Source organism: Drosophila pseudoobscura, chromosome 3, assembly GCF_009870125.1.
Source record: "Drosophila pseudoobscura strain MV-25-SWS-2005 chromosome 3, UCI_Dpse_MV25, whole genome shotgun sequence".
Lineage (NCBI taxonomy): Eukaryota > Metazoa > Arthropoda > Insecta > Diptera > Drosophilidae > Drosophila > Drosophila pseudoobscura.
The window spans coordinates 6,285,418-6,306,165 of record NC_046680.1 but is presented as its reverse complement, the minus strand read 5'-3'; the positions used below and the strand labels follow the sequence as shown (position 1 = coordinate 6,306,165).

Sequence of the window (20,748 nt, the reverse complement as noted above, 5' to 3'; positions counted from 1 at the left end):
AACATTGGATTAACATTTTAATTACACCTTAAATTCACATTAAATGGCAGTAGATATTCGCTGTCTTGGCTTAAATGATTGTTAAAATGCACCCTAAAACTATTTTTAAATTTAAATTAAATTTTAAAATATACTTCCAAGCCCAAGAAGAAGGGCTATTGTTTCTAGAGTTTCAAATAAATGGAATCATATGGATAATTCATCTCAGAGATATCTATCTTTCTAATGAAAGTCGTACGGAATTGTTCACGAAATTTGTTAAACTATTAAAAAAAAAAACCCTCATATTTCCCCCCATGAAAAAAGTGATTTTAGTTGTTTGTTTTTCTAGTCGTTAAATGGCTTTAATGCGATTGTGGCTATAATTTTGTTCCACTGTTATTGGCAGCTTCACTCGCGATGAATTTAATTTGATTTCGCGTATCAACTGATTTCAATTAAGCGATTAAAGTCCCAGGTACCTACGAGATAAACAAACTTTCAATTGCTGTCTTTTTTTTTTCTCTGTTTCTGTTTCTGTTTCGATTCTTCTTCAGTGTTTTTTTTTTTTTGGCTTTTCGAAATGGCGTATTGCTGTTAGTCTAGTTTTTTTTATGTGTGTGTGTGTGTGTGTGTTTTTTTTTATAAGTAGACATCATTCTGATGTTGTTGTTGTTTTGTGTGTGTTTTACGAGTGTTGTGTTTTGTTGTGTTGTTCTTTCGTCGATGGCTTTCATTGTTTTGTGGCGTGACTCTCCAGAATCATGCAACTTGTAATTACAGCAATGTGACGATGAGTATCTACTACTCGTACTACGTATCTATGGGATACACACACACACACACACACACACACAGACCAAGTGAAGAGCAAGTAATGAAGTTTCGGCATGCGGATTCAGAAAATCAGCGGTGGGGGCCGGGGCTCCGAAGGTGTGCTCCGCACCACTCGTGTTTCTATCAGTTAATGGCAATTTGACTCGGAATCAATTAAAATCGCTTACAGCAACAAAAGCAAACTTTGAGATACACTTTCGAGGCGGCTGCGGCGGCGGCGGCATGCGTTCGCCCCGAATGCGGCAGACCTTGAAGCCACCAGCCGGCCAGCCCCCACCATCCGTCCCCCCACACAGCATTTCGAAAGGCAGAACCAAAAAAAAAAAGCCAAGAAAAACAAAGTCGAAAATTTTCGTTGCCAACGGAGTTTGTAATTAAAATTGATAAATGATTTCGTGCCACACATAGCAGAAACGGCACTTCAGCGACTCTACTCTGCTCCACTCTACTCGATAGGAGACTCGCGCGAATACTTCCTGGAAAACCAGCCTCAGCTGCGATACATCCAGTGATGCATCCATTCGATATGAATGTTTATGGAGGAGGGCGAGCATCTGTGGGATGCACATTCTAATCGATTGAGGCAGCAGTCAACAGGTGGTTGAACACAGAAAGATACACACGTGAGGGTACATATATTTCAGGGGAGAGCTTATGGCATCCCCAGACTTTAAATATTTGCATGCTTTGCTCTTGAAGATAGCAGTACTTAAAGTCTATCCCACGGATTGATGGATGTTCTTTTGGAATATATTTCATTGAATAATTTCCTCGATTTGTCAGAGAAATGCAGCAGATACAATGCTGTATCGAAAGATATTTCATCAAATCAAAGAAAAACTTAGTTTAAACAGGGAAACCAAGAAATCTTCCAAATGTATCTCAAGAGAAGTACGCCTGTAAAAGTATCTTAGCGATACAGCTACTGCCGGACAACAACTAATGAATTTTCCAAGTTCTTTTGCAATTTCCACCCGTTTTCCTGGCTTTTCCTCAAACAAATCGATTATCGAAAAGCAATCGTTGCAAAATGCCATTTGAAATTCGATTATTCCCTCCAATATCCGTTGCTTTGTGGGGCGACACTTTCTATCACTTCCGCTGAGCGGGGGGAGGGGCGGGGGCAGTGAAAGCACCGAAAGGCCAATCTCCCGTACACACAATATATCGCAAGAATTATTTCCGCTGCCAGAATGATAAATACGAAGAATAAGAAAAAAGAATAACAAAAAGAAAAGAAGTGACAAAACAAAGTGGAACACTTGCTGCCAGGTAAGCTGAAAATATTCGACAGATATAGATACTATATCTACAGAGAAAACAAGAAAAAACAGTTGTGCAAACAGTCAACAGGCTCGGTGAATGCGCTGTGCCAGATTCCGTCTGTGGATTGGCCAAGTGTTTCCTTAGCACCGAAAGAGCACGACTAAAAAGTCATCCGAAAGATATTCTCTTCCTCGCCCTACGACAGAGAGATGCCACCTGCCACCCACAAAAACAACATTCAACTCATGCAATATGCATCCAAATATGGGTGGAGTGGGCGCTGGGGGTGTGGCATTTACTGAGATTGAGCTACCGATGATTACTGAGATTGATGACTAACCCGATGGGAATTATGGCTGAGCCTTAGATTAAGCTGTTGATTCATTTGTTTGTTTGTTTGTTAACAATTAATTCACTCATCTCGCAGATGGCATTTATGCTTTGGCTAAGTGCTTGCTGGGGATTTGGGCCATCTTTAAATGCATTCAAGTAATAAGTAATTAAATTCCCTTTCCCCTTTGTGTTTTCCCCATAGCGAGCAAAAGTCGCCGAGGGTTTATTGGCCCCGAAAGATTTATATAAAAATAATATTAAAATTGTCATGAGATGGCGGAGAAGAGAAGAGACGAGCCCAGCCGAGACAAGACACTCGGCAACAGTTGAAATTAAAATTAAATAAAATTGCTTACACAAACACAAAAGTTCAGAAATTATTGCTTACGATTATTACATCGGTACGAGTCGGCGGTCTATATATACCCACATACACAGTACCATATATACTCGTATAAATGCCATTAAAACATATGTAGATACTTTTCAGCGGGCCAGGGCAGAGGCTTATCATCAATCAAGCAACGCTCTCTGCCACGCAGATGGGGCTCCCGTCCGGCCCGGTGCGCCTGCACGTGCAGGCCGAGTCGGTTAATGGCCCCCAAACACACAAATCGCACGATCATACTACCACTATAATCGTCCAGTCTAATCTTTAATCTACAATCGATCGATTATAAGTTTCATTCATTCCCACAAACCAGGGGATAATCCATAAACTAGGTCCAAAGGGCATCAGAGCTTTGGCAGAATTCCCTTTGGGATTCCATGGTGGCAGCTGGTGGCAAGGACGTGTCCATGCCAGATCTTGGCCTGCTGCATAACTCTGTGTTTCTTTTTTTTAATTTGAATTTGAAATTATAGCACAATTTTCGTAATTGAACTTTCTTTTGTCGCTCAGAGCTACGTGGCTAACATTTCAAACAACATTTTTATCGTAACGAAATGGAAAACAAGAAAGAAAAAAACGAGTACAAATCGTTATGCAATCTGATTTCTTTGACTTTGATGAACAATATTACGTCATTCCCCCCACCCCCCACCCCCACCAAAAAAAAGAGACTCAAATATAGACGATCTAGCGCTGATCTGCGTTGATGGCTTAAGTATGCTCTAAATCGAAATCGAAATCGAAATCTTATTCTGGCCCCCACGTATTTGGCATTCAGATGCCATCCAAAAGCCGACACACTTGAATCTGCCAATCTGCTGAAGAGCTACAGAGCGTACTTCTTCAAATGCTGTTGACTGGCGATGGTGGAGGAGGGGGAGGAGGAGGACTGGCCACCCCTGCCACCGATTTCGGTGGGCATTCAAGTGCGAGCTGCGTAATCTGCTTATTAGACATGAGCCGCCGATGCCTTCGCGCTTCGGTTTGCCCAGAGCTCCACACTCGAGTGGAGCACACACCAAACCACATCGCATCGCATCGCATAGCAGTAATCATGGCATAAAAATAGAAATCCGATTTCAATTATAGTTCTCTCTCGTCTATCATAAACGTATCTGTATCTTTAAGATACACCGATACGCTCCGGCAAACATTTCGATCCCTAGGAATGGCCTGCCCCCACCATCTCCCATCGAAAGGAAAGGTTACTCGTTGAAAGGCAGTGGCTGTGGCTGTGGCAGAGTTCGTGCCACATTTTGGGGGGCTGCTTCGTCGCGGCGCGGAGCTCGTTTTCAGCGATTCGTTTTGTCTGGGTTTTGTTTTTGCTTTGCGCTTTGCGCTTTGCGCCTTGTGCTGCGTTTTGTTGCGTTGCGCTTTAGTTGGTCTCTGTGTCAGTGGAGCTCTGGAGCTCTGAAATGCCACCTTGCCGCACCAGCCATTCCATGCCCCATGCCATGCCACGTATCGTATCTGTGGCAATGTGGCAAGCGTTCGGCTGCAGCTTCAGGCACGACCACGACGACGGATTGGTTTCAAGCTTTGCGAACAAAAAAAGTGAAAGGAGTTTTCGTATTTCGTACTTCGTATGCCTATTATTATTATTACTGTTATTGTTATTGTTATTGTTATTAAATTTAAGGAAAAACTGAATTTAATTTGACATTTGCTTAAGGGAAACCCCCTCCGGGAGTGAAAGGAAACCCAAGGGAATCCATAGAATAGCTCATCAAAGGATTAAAAAACAGTTTACTCATAATTTCATGTGGCTTCTTGGCAGCAGCCACAGCCACAGCCACAGCATGGCTTGGCTTGACGGTGAAAATTACTGGGAAAACACTGATTTTCACTTAGCAAAAAACAGCAGTAACAAAAGGCAAAAGCAAGAGCAAACCTCTCGGCCCAACCCCAAATGAGCCACAAACTGCTGCCTGCCGCTTGCCGCCTGCTGCCTGCCACTGTTGTGGCAATTGTGTTTGTGTGTTTGAGTTTGTTTCTCTATGCTTTTGTGGGCTGTGTTGGGCTGTGTTGTTCAATGCACCCGGAGAGTCATGCACATGAGCACATGAGCACATGCACATGCCAAAGCATTGCGCCACCAAAACAACAGCAACAACAGCGACCACAGCACCACAGCCACCACAGGCGAAGCACCTGAGAGACGAGACGAGACGAGACCTGTCTCTGTCTCTGTCTCTGTGTCTGTGTCTGGGATTCCGATTGAGGCAACTGAAACCGAAACCGAAGCTGCATTCGAGAGATCCAACAGATGAATTGTGAGATCTCTCGAGATCTCTTGGCTAACTTTAAGATATATGCAAAAACACACACACACACACACACACACGGAAAAAAGGTATGCAATAAATGCAGAGGTAGAGGTAGAGAAAAGAGTCCATAGATATTCCATGGAAAGTAAGCAGAAAAGAAAAGAAAAACGAGATGAAAGAAGTCAAAGAACTATGAAAACTCTTCTCTTTTAAACAAAAGAGCAACGTTAATCGAAAATCATCGATAAACTCATACGCCATCGATAGGAAAGATATCAAATCGGAGCCTAAAGACTCTAGTCTTCAAGACCATTGGATAATGGGACAATAGATACTTCAAGGATCTTCTACTAGCTGGTCAATTCGTCAATCGATGCATTCATCCACTCATCATTTTTCTTTTGCATATTAATTAAGTGTTTTTTTTTTGTTTTGTGAAAGCCATAACCGATGAAAAATGCTCATCTTCATTTTGCGTGTGGTTTTGTGGCTGGAGGGGGGGGGGGGACTTCTATGTGCAACTGCCGCAGCGGCATCTCTCCAGCTGCACAACACTGTGTCGCTCTTCGCGCCTCTGCCTCTGCCTTTGTCGTTGGGGCTGGGGCTGGGGCTGGGGCTGTGCGCGGGCCTGCCGTTTAAAGCGCGAAAGTGAAATCTTTTCTCGCATTTCCATTTCCATTTCGACAACACGCGCTTTTCTTTGATTTTCTGACGCTTTTGGCGCTGCTTCTGGCTGATTATTTTGGTCACTGAACTTAGTAAAACAATCGATACTCACGCGATTACCGATACCGATAGCGATAGCGATACCGATAGCGATGTGTATGGAGAGGAGATTGGGGGCTTACCTGAAAAGAGAAAGAGAAACGGTTAATAAAAGCACAAACATAATTTATTATGTATACGACACGAAAAACGTGGAGACTCGATGCGAATCGAATAGAAAAGCGTATTTTAAGATATTCCGAAAATATTTGAGGAGTGAATCCGCAACACGACGGCGGCGCCTCGCCGTTGCCAGGCAACGGAAACAGACCCACAAAAAAAAAAAAGAATGGAAAGAAAGAGGAACCCCAAAAAATGAGATCTAGATCGAGAGCAACACTTGAATGAGATTCAGATTCAAAATCAGATTCAGAATCAGCCAAGGCAGAAATTTCATTTTCCTTCAATTAATTTATTTTGTTTTCGTGTACAGTGGACCCCGACAAAGGCGTACGGTAGCCTCTGAGGATGGGAATATGGAATGGGGAATGGAGGCTGCCTTTCCTTTGAGCATTCACAGTCTTCTGTAGAAATTGTCGCATTCTTTCAGGTCCGATCTGGGACAGACCGCAATTGTGCTCTACATATTGTATCTGTATCTGTATCTGTATCTGTTGTATCTGTTGTATCTGCTGTATCCCCATATAGATTATTTAGTCGTTCAGATATTATTGTATTTTCGGCTTTTAAGTGCTATTTAAACAGCTGAAAGATGTGTTCACTATTTGCCCTGTTTTTCCCCATTGTCTTTCAAGCAAACAGTGCGACAAATGGGAGGGGGAAACTATGGAGGGGAGGGGCGATGGCTTTTTTTTTTTGGGATGGCCCCTATTTATGGAGACTCTGGAATACCACCGAAATAGCGCCAACAGGTACTCGCAGCAGGCGGCAACTTCGACTTGCCACCCACCAGCACCGCCAGAGATACATTTGTATCTGTGTGCGTGTGTGCGTGTGTTGGAACTGGGCTTAATTCAATTAGCTGCCGTCTCTGTCCTTAACTTGAACGTATTCATTTTTAATTAGAACTGTAGGCGCGTAGAGCGCGTCGCAATGCACGGACACCGACACCGACACAGACACAGATACAGATACAGATACAAATCTATATATAATCAAAGTCAAAGATACATATGTTTGTAAATGCATACGTACATATACATATGTACATATGTATGTATGTATCTTTGAAGCTTGTTCAGTTTTAGTTTTGTTTTTGTTTTTGTTGTTGTTGTTGTTTCTTTTTGTGCATGAAATAAATGCCGATAGGCCGACGGACAATGAACGAACGCAGTGGCCGACCTTCGCCGTGTGCGGCATACAACGTCGCTGTGCGCTGAAGGTTGACAATCAATAACAACAACAACAACAACAATAACAATAACAACTGCAACATTAACTAGAGCACAGCACAGCACAAGCTACAAAAAAAAACAAAATACAAACTTGATTGCATTTCAAAGGGTTTTCTTTTTGGGGGTTTTTGGAGTTACTTGGGGGCTCGTAAGGTTTCGATTGGAGATAGTGGGCTCATGCATAATGCAGGATATGCTAATACACGGGCAGGAAAGTCCCTCCAGAGCAATAGTTGGATATGCAAATGCGTGTAACCTACAAAGATATAGGGGGGCCCTGCAGGAAGGTCCCAAAGGGGAGAACACAAAGAATTCGAACACACACACAATAGAAAGATAGAAAGATACAACTTGCACACACTACTAGATACAAATAAGATCTAGATACCACTTTAATGGATAAGATAGATACAAAGAGATACTGTGCACCGCTAAAGATACCCTGATATCAATCCGATGATAGATTTCCGAAATCAACTATAGATGTAGATATAGATACATAGATACAAATGCATTGCACAACTGCCCTGCCCCCCAGCGCAATCAAAGGAGAATTATTCAACACGCAATTGACATTGTATCTGTATCTGCTGTATCTACCGTATCTGCTGTATCTGCTGTATCTACCGTATCTCCACTTGTAACTGCTGCATCTGTGTACTTTTGTGTGTGTTTCTGGTGTCCAATCATCATTAGGCCGAAAACATTTTCTGTAGTCTTTTTCGCTATTATTTCTGCTATTCACAAGTCACGAAGTTGGGCCACTGGCTGGCAAACTGCAATTAGTCTTGCGGCAAGAGAGGCAGCGACCTGCTTCGCACTCCATGGAGGTGTCCGTTCCCCCCTGATCCCAACACAATTCCACAGATACGAATAGATACACCTACGCTCGGACAAGATATAGACTGGAAAGAGCAGCCGACAAATGTTTTTGAAATTGCATAATTACACGACGGTTCTGAGGGATTGAAATCCTAATCAGCTTAGGTTACCGAACTTCTCCGCGAGGCACGTTCTCCATGACTTCACCCTGGCTCCGCCCTGGGGCCCATTAATAATGGTATCTCGAGAGAAATAAACACATTTCACGGGTCTGCGTCTGCCCTGGGGACTTATTATTATTATTATGTATGCGGACAGTATTCTTTGGATAACCTGCCCACGGTTGAATGGGGTCAGAAGCCAACATCATGGCAGAGCTACAGATACATCTGAGGCGGAGGCTGAGGCAGAGGCTGAGGCAGAGGCTCAGGTAGATTGGCGGACTGGGGACTGGGGACTGTGGCTTGGCTAATTTAAAGTCAGGTTGTTAACCTTTCGCAGAGCACGAAATACCGAGCGACTGCGTGGTCTCGAATATGTGCCAAAGACAGAGTCCACACGACGCAGGGGCTGGGCAGGGGACACATTTGCATGTGCGCACAACATTTTGCAGATAGACAGATACATTTGCCGCGTAACAAGTGCAGCGGCAGCGACAGTGGATCGATGTGGCTTAGTAGACTTTCTTCACGTGTTCGTGTGGCATGTGGAGGAATAGAATGTGGCAAACAGGGCAGAGAATAACAAACAAACAAAGAAACAAACGGGCAAACTGTTTAAACAATTTCCAAGTTCTAAGCCGTGTCTCTTTCAAAGTATCTCTTTAACTCTGTATCTGTGTTTGTATCTTTCACTTTATTTGCCTATATTTATATTTATTTATGCTTTATTGTCTCCCTCTGCGTTTTGTTGGCATTATTTCTTGCATCGAGACATCCGAGACTTTAAATAAACAATTTTCAATTCCAAGGCGGAGGAGGAGGCGGAGGTGGAGGCGGAGGTGGAGGCGTAGAAAACGTGAACAAACTATAAACTACAAGCCACAGACAGACAACAGATACAACAGATACGTTGCGCCAAGTGTTATACATAATGTAATGTAATGTAATTAGTGGGGGGGTGCTCCTCTGCTCCCCGCTTGTTGTATGCAACGTCAAGTGCGGGGCCTACGGCCTACGGCCTACCCTTACACGTGACAAGACAGGGGGCAGACACAAGTCGTGTCATGAGGTTTCACTACTGAACAACTGACGCACATACCCGTGGCTACTCGCATTCGTACCTGAACCCGGATATGTACCTCTGCCGTAGGTTGAAAGATACACAGATACACAGATACACGGATACACTGGCAAACGGCAGTCTGCCGTGTTATGTATTTGCAATTGATTTTGAATTTCAATTTCAGTTTCGAATTCCAATTCCAATTTGAAATTCCAAGCCGAAAGCAAAGCCACAGTATGCACTGCATTCATTTGAATGTCGTACGCGAACTTTAGTTTTTACGATGGAAAAAACAACTCAAGAAATCTCAACAAGAAACAACAACTAACAAGAGCACACCACACACACAACGCAGTTTGTTGTTCAAGGAGTTTTGTGAATGATTGAAATCCATTCGAAGTTCACGTCTGCCAACAGATTGTTCTATTGAGATCTTGAAAATTCAATAATTATAGGGTCTTGCTCCTAAAACTTAGTCATAGACAAGGGTGCACAACAGAGACTCTGAGAACGCACCGAGTATCTAATAGAAATAATTTATTTTAAATTTTGTTGATCTCCAGTGCACAAGCTAAAGATTGTTGTCAATGTATTTATTCATTATTCTTTAGAATAGTATTCTATTCATGAGATATACATAGTTCCCAACTTTAGGGGGGGATTTTCTACGGAAAATCCTCTTCCATCAGATACTGTGAAATATCTAGTTTCTAGTCTTTGTGGCTTCGTATCGTCTTTCTCTGTAGAGACATCTGTAGATACGTTTATTTTGCTCCTCCCACCCTTCTTTGGGAAATTCAAAACAACAGCAACAATATTCATTGCAAATTCTTCAAACCTAATGATCCAAAACCGAAAAACAACAATAAAACAATCGAGAGACTCTGTTGAATGCCATAAACGCACTTAAAGATACATATGTACATAAAAAAAAGATACTTTAGCGCAATTTTGTCATTGATAGATACAGCGTCAAAGAGATACAGAGACAGAGACAGAGAAAGAGAGAGAGAGAGAAAGGGATACAGATACCGATGGATTTTTGCGCATTAAATTTTCGCAACATATGCCACATGCTGCAGCGGGGAAAGGATGAAGTGGATGAAGTGGATGAAATGGATGAAATGGATGAAATGGATGAGGCGGTTGAGTGGGCATATGGGCGTGGTTGTGACATTTACCTTAGCATTGTACGTTTTCTGCCAATTTCCCGGTTTCATATGAATGCTGGATGGATGCCGATTCGACAGGATATATGGAGAAAGAAGTACAAGGAGCAGCCTCAGCACTCTTCAGATGTCCCGGAGTCGAGTCGAGTCGAGTCGAGTCGAGTGCTCGTGGAGTACCTTGGATTACAGTACGGTACGAAACACGCAATTAATTCTCGACCTTTTTTTTGTGGCGGCTGCACACTGCTGTTTCGTTCGCTTGACTTCTTTCGATTGCACTTTTTGCACACTGTAAGAGCACCGTTAGAACGATACGTACGCACAAAAACACACACACAAACGCGCACAGAAATGCACACTGTTTTAATTTTGATTCTTATGTTTTTGTTTCTTTGCACACAATGACAAACACTTGTTCTCTTCTGTCGGAGAAGCTCTCGAGAATCTAAGCACACACGCACACACGTTGTAGCCCTAGAACGGCGCCAACATATGGTTCAACGGTATCGCCGCCTGGGGTGTAGCCTGCCAAACATATGCTGCGTGTCCCACTTGACAGGCAGGCAGGCAGGAGGAGGAGGTGAGTGCAGGAGAGCGAGAGCGAGAGCGAGAGTGGCGTGGCGTGGCGTGGCCTGGCGTGGCGTGGGAGAGTGTGGAGATTAGACCGTTAGTTAGCCGAGAAGCAAGGCCTGTCGTCTGCCTGTTGCCAGAATGTTCCTTTTGCGTGCGTCTGTTTGCGTCTCCTGTTTTGGTTTGCCCTTTCGCTTTTTCGTTGGGGTTTCTGCTCTCGTTGCTTTTCGAGAGTGACTTCGGTACGGCTTTGTTTCGTCTGCGGCTATGCTTTAGATTTATTTTAATTTATGTACTATATATGTTTCTTTCTGTATGATGTATGTTCTGTGTGCCTCTTGACTCTGACTTTGAATGACTGAATTCAACGGCATTTGGCGCTGGCATGAAACTTGGCTGCGCGACCATCTATTCCGTTCCCCAATTGAGTGGCGAAAAGCTTCGGACGGCCCCAAAAAGCTTCGCAGCAACGCGACGCGCTCGCTCAATTGAGTGAAACTGCACGGCGCTGCTGCCGCTCCCGCTGCCGCTGCTGCTGCTGCTTGCTCTGCTCGTTGTTCGGTGCTCGGTTTGCCTACTGATCCCATTCGAAAGTTTAATTATATTTACCCCACCGACACTAGTTGCTATGCTGTTTTGTTGTTGCCTCTGTCGCTGTCGCTGCCTCTGCCTCTGCCGCTGCCGCTGCCACTGCCACTGGCTCTTGTCGAAACCGGCAAATCAGCAGCAGCAGCAGCAGAGGCAGCCAGCGAGCTTCGATCAGAAGACACCACCACCACACAATTACGTCAGAAGCTTGTTGAGACCGACGGCGGAGAGTGAGAGCGAGAGCTAAAGCGACAGAGCGAGCGGCGAAGCTTTTGCCGCCACACACTCTAAAAAGCGCCTAAATATTTCGGTTTCTTTGCATTCGAATTTCGACCCAAAAAGAAAATTATTTATTTAAATATAAAATTATCTAAAAATATTCACTTTTTGCATTGTTTGTGCGTTGAGGTTGATCAATCTGCATTTTCTCTTGCGAAAGCACCAGCCAAAGCCGACAGCAACTGTTTCAAAAGCTTCAGCTTCAGCTTTGCGAGTGAGTGTGTGTGTGTGTGTGTGTGTGTGTGTGTGTGTGTTGCGCCTTTTAAAACCATTTAAATGTTGTATGGTACGAGTTGAATGTTTTTTCTGTCTTTGTTTGGTAAACTATTCAACTTGATTTTTTGTTTAAAGTTTATTTTTAGACACAATCAGTTTATTTTTGTTTCAATTTTCGTTATTTGTTCTGCTCTTCAACAAGTTTTGGCTTCCAATCCGGCAATTACTTGAGATTATTTATAAGATCTGAGGCTTCGCAATGAGATAAATAGAATAGATGGATGGGGTGATAGATTCAGTGAATGAGAACTATTCAAACATTTCTGCTTCACAAAGAGAATTAATTTTCTACTAAATTACTCTGGATATTATAGTTAACAATATTAAGCAGCAAAATCATGACTTTCCATACAATTTATGTATAAATATCAATTAAATGTTTCATATATTGAAACAGATAATAATCTTTTATTGAAATTTATATAATAAACATCCTATTTGTTGCTGTCGTTGCTGTTGATGCCCCTCCGTCCAGCTATCAGCAGCGGAAGAGCCCAGTGGATGGGGGTGGGGGGGGAGCGTGTTGTTCATAGAGAATGAGAGAGAGCAAGCGGGGAGGACTTGTGAGATTATCGTGGGTCGGTGGGCATGTCCCCTTGACAACGTTAACAAATTATTGCTCCCCCTGCTGTTGTTGCTGTTGTTGCTGTTGGCAGTGCTAAGTGCAATTAGTTGCCGATGAGGTGAGAGACACTGGCCGACACGTGCCACAGAGAACAGAGAACAGAGAACAGTACCAGCCTGAGGAGGTTCTTTGTTATCGCAAACAAATGCATTTGCTGGTTGTTGTTGGTGCACCTTTGCAGGGGGTACAGCAGAGTCTCATCATCTACTTGTAGAAAGCAACCAAAGTCTTAGAAACATCAACAAATTTGATAGAAACCGGAACAAACAATCGAAACAATCGATCGCCAAGGGTTTCTTTCATTCTGTTTTTTACTGTGCGATTCGTTTGTTTGTTCATATAAAAATAGTTGCGACTTAAAGGCTTACCAAAGAACACGACACGAAAGAACAAAACAAACAAAAACAAGACATGGGTTCGAGTTCTGCCATAGATCGAATTCGTGGGCCAAACATGTGACTTGTGCGGCCAATAATTAATTTATAAATTACGTTCTAAACTAAAAAATTCCAAGCTTGAAGGTACCAAAACAACCAGCAACGACAAGAGTGGCCGCAAACAAAAACAACGTTGTCTGCAGAAAAGACCTTGCTTTCGATTTTCAAAATGTGTTTAATCCACTCACAGTGGCACACACACTCACATGAATACACTCACAGGCGCACTCGCACTCGCACTCGCCCGAATACACTCAGACTGTGAGTCGCAAAACAAGAAACGTTCAAATTGCTATTTTATTCACTGAAACCCGACTATGAATAACAACAACAACAAAATATTGAAGAAAAAAAAACACAAATAAATTACCAAAAAAATAAAACAGAAACAGAAAAACAAGTAAAATCATTTATACTGAGTCCTAACTGTTGACTGTTTTATAAGTTGCTGTATTATTATTATTTTTTCTTAATAATAAAAAACAACTCTCAAAAAATACAAAAATGTATGCTGTAAATTTTGGTCAGCCTCTATCATATTTTTATCGTCTGCTCCCCCGTTGCTCCCACCTGTCGCTCTATTACCTGTTTTGCTTTGTTTTTTCCCACCTCCTAGGCCTATCCATTCTTCACAATTGCCTCTCAATCTAACGGAGCTTGCGCTCGCTTCTATGGTCTATGATGCTCTCTTCTCGACCCTTCTCCGCCACTCGATCATCTTCGAAGTCTACTCGCTGCTCCTCTCGTCGCTCTACTCGCTCTCCTTAAGAGCATCCACAATCAAAAAGCAACAGCAAGCGATGTTCTTATTGGAGCTTATGGGACGACTCTTTGCTTTTGCTTTTGCTTTTGCCTTTTCGGCTGTTTGTAGGGGGTGCCTGGGCCTGTGACTGCCTTCGGTCTGGTCTCGTCTGGTCTGGTCTGGTCCGTTGTTTCGCTTTACTTTTTTGTCTGTGTTTGTGCTTGCCTGTGTGTCTGTACGTGTCTGCCAGGCTTAATAGATAGTATAGTATAGTATGTGTAGATAGATGGCTTTTATTGAAAAAAAAAAACAAAAAACAAAAAAATAAGACACCTTTCAAGACTGGTTTAGTTATTCGCTTCTGTCGAGCAACAAATAGCTGCACTCTCTCGCTCCACTAGTATCTCTCTTGCTCTCCTTGTCTTTCCTGCACCGTGCAGCGGCAATGCAATCAAATATGTGTCTGTATGTGTGCATGTGTATCTTGGCCATATTGGGTGTTGGCCAGCAGCTGTTGCGGCCGTTCTTTAGTCGCTTTTATAGTTAGTTGTTGTTGGGCACAGAAAAAATGTCGTTTGATTAAAGTGGACTGCCAGAAAGAGACAGAGAGAATGCAAAGTGAATTGGTCTATGGTCCGAGATCTGGTCAAGTCTCTAGACACCCCAGAGTGACCGCCCCGGGGAGGTATTTATTCTCCTGAGCCATGTTTGAGCCAGCTATTTGTATCCTTAGAGTCACAGTAGATTGTGGGCAAGGAAACCCTTCCAGGAGGCGAAGGAATAAGCCCAGTCTGTGGCCCTTTCCCCAGGGCATTCCTCTCCGCATATCGCATTCTAGACCACAATCCCCGCATTTTCTTATCTGCAGATTGTTAACAGTTTTTGCCAAGCAGTTCATTATTTAACAGATAATTGCATTCGCTTTTTATGCAAGAATTTCGAGTTGCAAAAGGCCCAAGCAACAGCCAACAAACAAAAAGTGAAAGTCAAACGGCAGTCGGGGGCTGCATTACGTATACGCAGCGTGGATCACTGTGGCTGCTTGCGGCTGGCTTGCCAGAAAAGAGCAGCTGGCTGCCCGCCTGGCGGAGATCGCAGATTGATCACAGATTGAAGTGGAAGCCTGCATCCTGTCTGTATTCCAGACACGTTCTGGCACCGTCCCCGTGGAGGTGGCGGCGTGGACACAGATTTACGATCTCCTCACCCCACACGCCTACGCAGAAACGACCTTAATTCTGGCCGTGTGTTTGAGAGTCTCTCTGTCCGCGTCTGTCCGAGTCCGTGTCCGCTTGTTTGTGTGGCACGTCAAGAAACGGCTCCAAGGGCAGTACCAGACGCCGCCGCAGCAGCAGCAGCAGCGGTGCAACGCATGCACTCAACATACATAAATCGCAAACAGTAGAGACTCGCGTACAAAGAACAACAGCAGAGAAGGGCTTAAGGAGGTGGCTTCGAAAGAAAGACGATACGAGGAATGGCACAAAAAAAGATTGAAGGAGAGCTTCAAGAGACTGCCATCGAGGCTTCACTGTGGCAACGCTCACTTTGCGGACGCAGACACATTAGAATGGCTTTCAATTGGAACTGGTTGCAGCAGCTGCTCCACCACGGCTCGACTGCTGTTCGACTGGTGTCCTAAGAGCCGCTGCCGCTGCCGCTGCGGCTGCAGCCTCAAGTAACCAAAAACGCCTCCATGGAGGCAAGAGCAGCAGCCTCCGCTAACGAGCTCGTGCAGCTCCAGGCACAGCACAGCACCGTCTCCGTCTCCAAATCCAAATCCAAATCAAATTGCAACTGCAACTGCGGCAACAACGCACAAGAATTGCCATGAACCAATTTGATAATACACAAAGCCCCAACTAACACACAGACACGCACAACAATTACAACAATACCCCCGGTGCAGCGCTAAGAGTGCAGAGGGTATACTTAGCAGAGCAGCGCTCAAAATACCAAACCAGAAAATACTACAACTTGATGGCAGAATACATAGTACTGAAGACTTTCTTTTGAGAAGGCCCAAGAAACACCACGCAAATACCAATACCACACTTAATACCAAACTAATACCTAAAAAATACCAAAAGATTTAGTATCTTTAGTATACTAAAAACTATATTTAGATTTGCTGTAATTAATACGAAGAAATACTTTAAAATTCTCACACTTGTTACTAAAATAAAACTGAAAAATACCAAAAGATAATAAATTAAAATACTAGAACTATAATGAAATTTGCTGTCATTGATACGAAGAAATACTTAAAAATACTCACATTTAATATCAAACTAATACCGAAAAAATACCAAAATATACTAGATTAAAATACTAAAAACTATAATTAGATTTGCTGTCATTAATACGAAGAAATACTTAAAAATATTAACTTTTAATACTGAAATAATATCGAAAGAAAATACCAACCAAATCTAGTAATTTGATTTTCTGTCATTTATGAGAATCGCAAGAAATAGCGCACATTTGTTGTCCAAATAAAGGAATTTGAAACAGGTTTATCCTAATCCTTGGGCTTAGGAATATCGATTCCCATCAATTGATGTCTGTTCGATCAATCTTTTGGGGTATCCCGCAGTCGAGCCACTCGACTCTAGTGCTAGTTCTTTCGGGCTTTATTTCCAGCCTCCTTTCGGCTGGAAATTGAAAGTTGGCTGTCGAGTCTGGGTCTTGGGGTCTTGTAACGACCGAAGCGTAAAAAAAAAAACACTTTGGCATCCTTCTGTGGCGGCACCTTGCAACAGCAACAGCAACAACAACAACAACAAAAATGAATATCCTGTCGCCTTGGTGGCGCCGAAGAGGGCCAGACAAAAGCAATCTGCCAGCTGCAAATCACAGGCCCCAAACAATTTCCTCTCTCCCACTCACTCCACGGTGCAGTTCCCGCTCTAGTGCCTTGCTCTCCTCTCCTCTCCTCCCCAAAGCCATCTCAAAGCCAGTACGTGGTTGTGTGAGTGGGTGTCAAGTGCAAAATACTCGTAAATTGCTGATAAGCATTTACAGGTTTTATCGTACACACAGACACACTGCCACACAGACACCGAAACAAGGACCACACTCAAGGGCAAAGGTCTTCCCAGCTAAAGCTCAATCTGTTGCTGCTGCTCCTCCTCCTCCTCCTGCGCCTCCGCCTCCCATCCGCCTCCCATCCGCCTCCTATCCGTTGTGTCCTTCTGGCTTTTGGGGCGCGTTTCGTATTTGCGTTATACTCGACTGAGTGACTCGACTTATTTGCAACATACTTTGGGCTAAAAATAGAACAAGCATTTACTTAAGCGTGGGCAGCGCAACGGAAATAGCCCCAGCGACTAAGTGGAGGCCAACAGGCAGGAAGAGAAGGAAATTGACCAAAGAAAGGGACACTTGGCAGAGCAGAGCAGAGCAGATCAGAGCAGAGCAGAGGGAATCTCCCTAAGTACTCGCATGTAATTATCTCTTTGGCAGGAATACACTCTTATTAAATATTGAATATACTCGTATACCAGAATGATTATAAAAATGTAATTAAAAACCAGAGTTCTCATCTGCCATTTCCCCCCGCAAAATAATCGAAAAAGTTATCTCCTTTCCATTTTCAACTTTCACCTTCATTTAGCCGCCCACGCGGCCAAAACGTATCACCTTAACCCTCAGCCATCCCGCCGTCAACCAGAAGGATAAACACTCTCGTGCAGGAAAAGCCAAGGGAAATTGCGCTGAAGGATATGCCGAAAAGAGGCGGCGGGGGAAATTGAGCAGGACGACAAAATACACCGCAAGCCATCGCCCATCACCGCCTCCACCCCACCGCACCTCCCCGCACCGCATCGAATGACGCCAACGACAGATGAAAAATCGATGAGCCGGGCCTCAACTGGCGTCCATACGGAAAACAAAAGGCCACCACAGGGAAAGGGGGGGAGAGAGGGACTGGGGGCCTAGTCAACAGGAGGTTGGCAGCCGACAGGCGCCCATTGGCTCTTGTGGTTCGCCATGGAGAATGGGTTGCATGTTGGCCATCCATCCGATGGCTGGTGGCGCCTGCTGGCCCCAGCATGAACAGGAGCCAGGACAGGGCGGGCAGGGCGGACAGGGGCGTGGCCATTGGTCGTGTTTGGCGCGCCCATGTGGCGGCATCGGTATCGGCAGTGGGCGTGGGGCGTGGGCGTGCGCATAGCCAGCAAAGCTAGTACAACATTCAATTAACTGCAATTTAACCTTAACTAGCGTATTACGTAAGTCCTGTCAGGATTGGATTCGAACGGGAATCGGCAGAAGGGGCTTGCTGGCATTGCCGGGCCGTATATTTATCGTAGAGTGGAGGTTGCAGCACAGCTGCCGGCCCCAAGGGAATACTGATGTAACCAGATCCATCTATGAATTTCCCCTTGACTATCAATTGTCGGAATGATTCTCCAGTTCATTTGTTCCCCATTTGGGATTTAGCTGTTTCTAGTATGTTCTGGTTCCTCTTAATGGATGATTCCCTGATATTAAGGTTGTTAAACATTGGAAAATATCTCTGCTATTACTAGATAAAGATCTTCCGATGAATTTTGTGCGTGTTTCTCTTGGATACTCGCTCGCCTTCTGCGTTTCCAATATCTCGTTACCAATATCTGATCTTCTGCGTTTTGCTCTTTGCAACTCGCTGACGTTTATTGTTTATGTCTTTGATACTCGCTGATCTTCTGCGTTTCTCTCGCTACCAATATCAGATCTTCTTCGTTTCCTTTTTTGCTACTCGCTGATGTGTAGCGTTTATCTCTTGGCTACTCGCTGATCTTCTGGGTCCCCATCTGGGCTACTCGCTGATCTTCTGAGTATCCATCTTGGCTACTCGCTGATCTTCTGCTCATCTACTATTTCAACTCCGAGACAAGTTTTGTAAAGTCCCTCAGAGAGCTTTGCAAAAGAAAAGTACAGGATGAGACTTTTTTCCGGTAATGGATTTATCTAGATATACAAAGGCCATAAGTCAACTGAAGTGAAGTGCAAACACGTTCCTTGTGTTGTGGGTTATCTCATGGAACAGCCGGTTGTATACCCAACACCACCTCCAACTCCCCCTTTCGGACGCCCACACGGGGGCACGCGGCTGTTATCTGCCACAACAGCCACAACATCCGCGAATTCATTGAATGGAGTTCGCTTTCTGCTTTGACTAATTCCCGCGCATTTGAATGACCAAAAAGGACGAAAATACTAAATGCATTTTCTTTATCTCGAGGAACATGCGTGCGAAACCCCAAATTCATGCTCCATTTTCCGGCTCTAGAACGCCCACGCACACCCAGAGACCGTCAGAGAGGGCTGGCTGCTATCTCTAGTGCGGCCCTGAACATTCGCGAATTATTTGAAATCAGGTTATTTGCCCTGCTTTGTGAAAGTTCCGTGATGCATGTCCCCGCCCACGCCCTACGCCGACGCTCGACGCCCACTGGCAGCCGCCTCGCCCTACGGCGGCGGCTACACCCACGCTAGAATATTACGCATGCTGACGTCATACTGAATGCCCAAAATTGAAAAGCTCCGAGAGCCAGAACGAGCACTCAGCACACACAAACTGCGTCATTCATTCATGGGGTCCCTGCGCTGTGTCGTAGGTTGGGCACACACACCGGCTGATACAGCGAGAGAGGAGCGAACGAGAGGGGGGGGGAGCGAGAGCGAGAGAGAGATAGTTAGAGGCGAAACCTTTGCATTTCATTCATAAAATGTTCGTCGAGTGGGAGTCAAAAGAGTGACAGAGCCAGAGACACACAGAGAGAGAGAGACAGAGATAGCTGGCAGAGAGCCGAGTCCTTCGTTGACCTTCGCCAGTGCGCAGGCCTTGAGTGAAACGCATCGCTTTTGAGCAAAAGCTAAAACCAAATCGAAAAGCAAAAAAAAATACAAAAAAAGCTAGTGACCTTTTTGCAGCCTTCCTTCCACACACCCATTGGATATGTCGCCTAACGAACTACAACTTTGAAGCCGGCTTAGCCGCAGTGCAGTCTGCGAGCATATGGCCAGAATTACACTCGAGCCAACTCTCGAGCAGATTGTGTGGAATTGTCAACGGCATCAAATGATCAAATTATGAGCCGGGCTAAGAGCTGAACGGAGGGATGATTGGATCGGAATGGAGAGGAACGATGTGGAGTGGTGTGGTGTGGTGAGGGGGGGGGGGGGGGCTCATTCGATTTCAAGGTTGGATTCGAAATGTCAAAATTGCAGATGCGACGTCTTCGAATCAAGTTTGCACTTGGCTCCGGATCGAAACGAGTTATACCCGCAAAGAGCATTAGAGCACAATAATACTAATGATGTGCATGATAATCGCAAAACATGATGAAGATAACGATAATGATAATGATAATGACGATGATGGGGGGGGGGGGGGGCTAGCGGTAGCTTTAGCGATGGGGTGGGCTGGGGGCTGGGGGCTGGGGGCAGGGGTAGGCAAAACCTTTTTGGATTCCACAACGAAAACCCGTATTATAATTTATTGTGTAATGAATGCAACAAATGTTTGGACCAGCAAAGCAATCCAGAAGCGACTATTGGACTACCCTGCGATTCCAGCAGTCCCCGAAGAACGAGGTTTCCCAATTACTTTGTGAAGATACAAAAATGAACTTTGTTTGCCTGCAAGACAAAAACTTTGCTCTTTCACGGGGGAGTCTTGGAAGGGAAGCCTCTAACTTTAGGCGTATTTTTCCATCAAGAGGGTTCAATATTTTGAGTGCAAGGGTATTTAAAAGACATACATACACACACACACACGATATGCACATGTGTGGGTCTCTCTTGCTCTGTCTCTCCTCTTCGGATCTGGCAT

The 20,748-nt window shown here is 44.4% G+C and overlaps 1 protein-coding gene across 4 annotated transcripts in view; it reads right to left on the bottom strand.

Moving 5' to 3' along the window:
- Window positions 1–20,748, bottom strand: part of LOC4803642 (terminal nucleotidyltransferase 5C) — a 44,964-nt gene that overhangs the window by 9,553 nt on the left and 14,663 nt on the right. The window contains exon 1 of one of the 4 annotated variants that reach the window (XM_015183742.2): window positions 10,421–11,518. The exons of the other annotated variants lie outside the window; for them this stretch is intronic. Within the exon in view, the coding sequence (XP_015039228.2) occupies window positions 10,421–10,459 (39 nt within the window). The 5' untranslated portion in view covers window positions 10,460–11,518. Of the gene's footprint in view, window positions 1–10,420; window positions 11,519–20,748 lie in introns of those variants that run through there. 4 annotated transcript variants of the gene reach the window in all.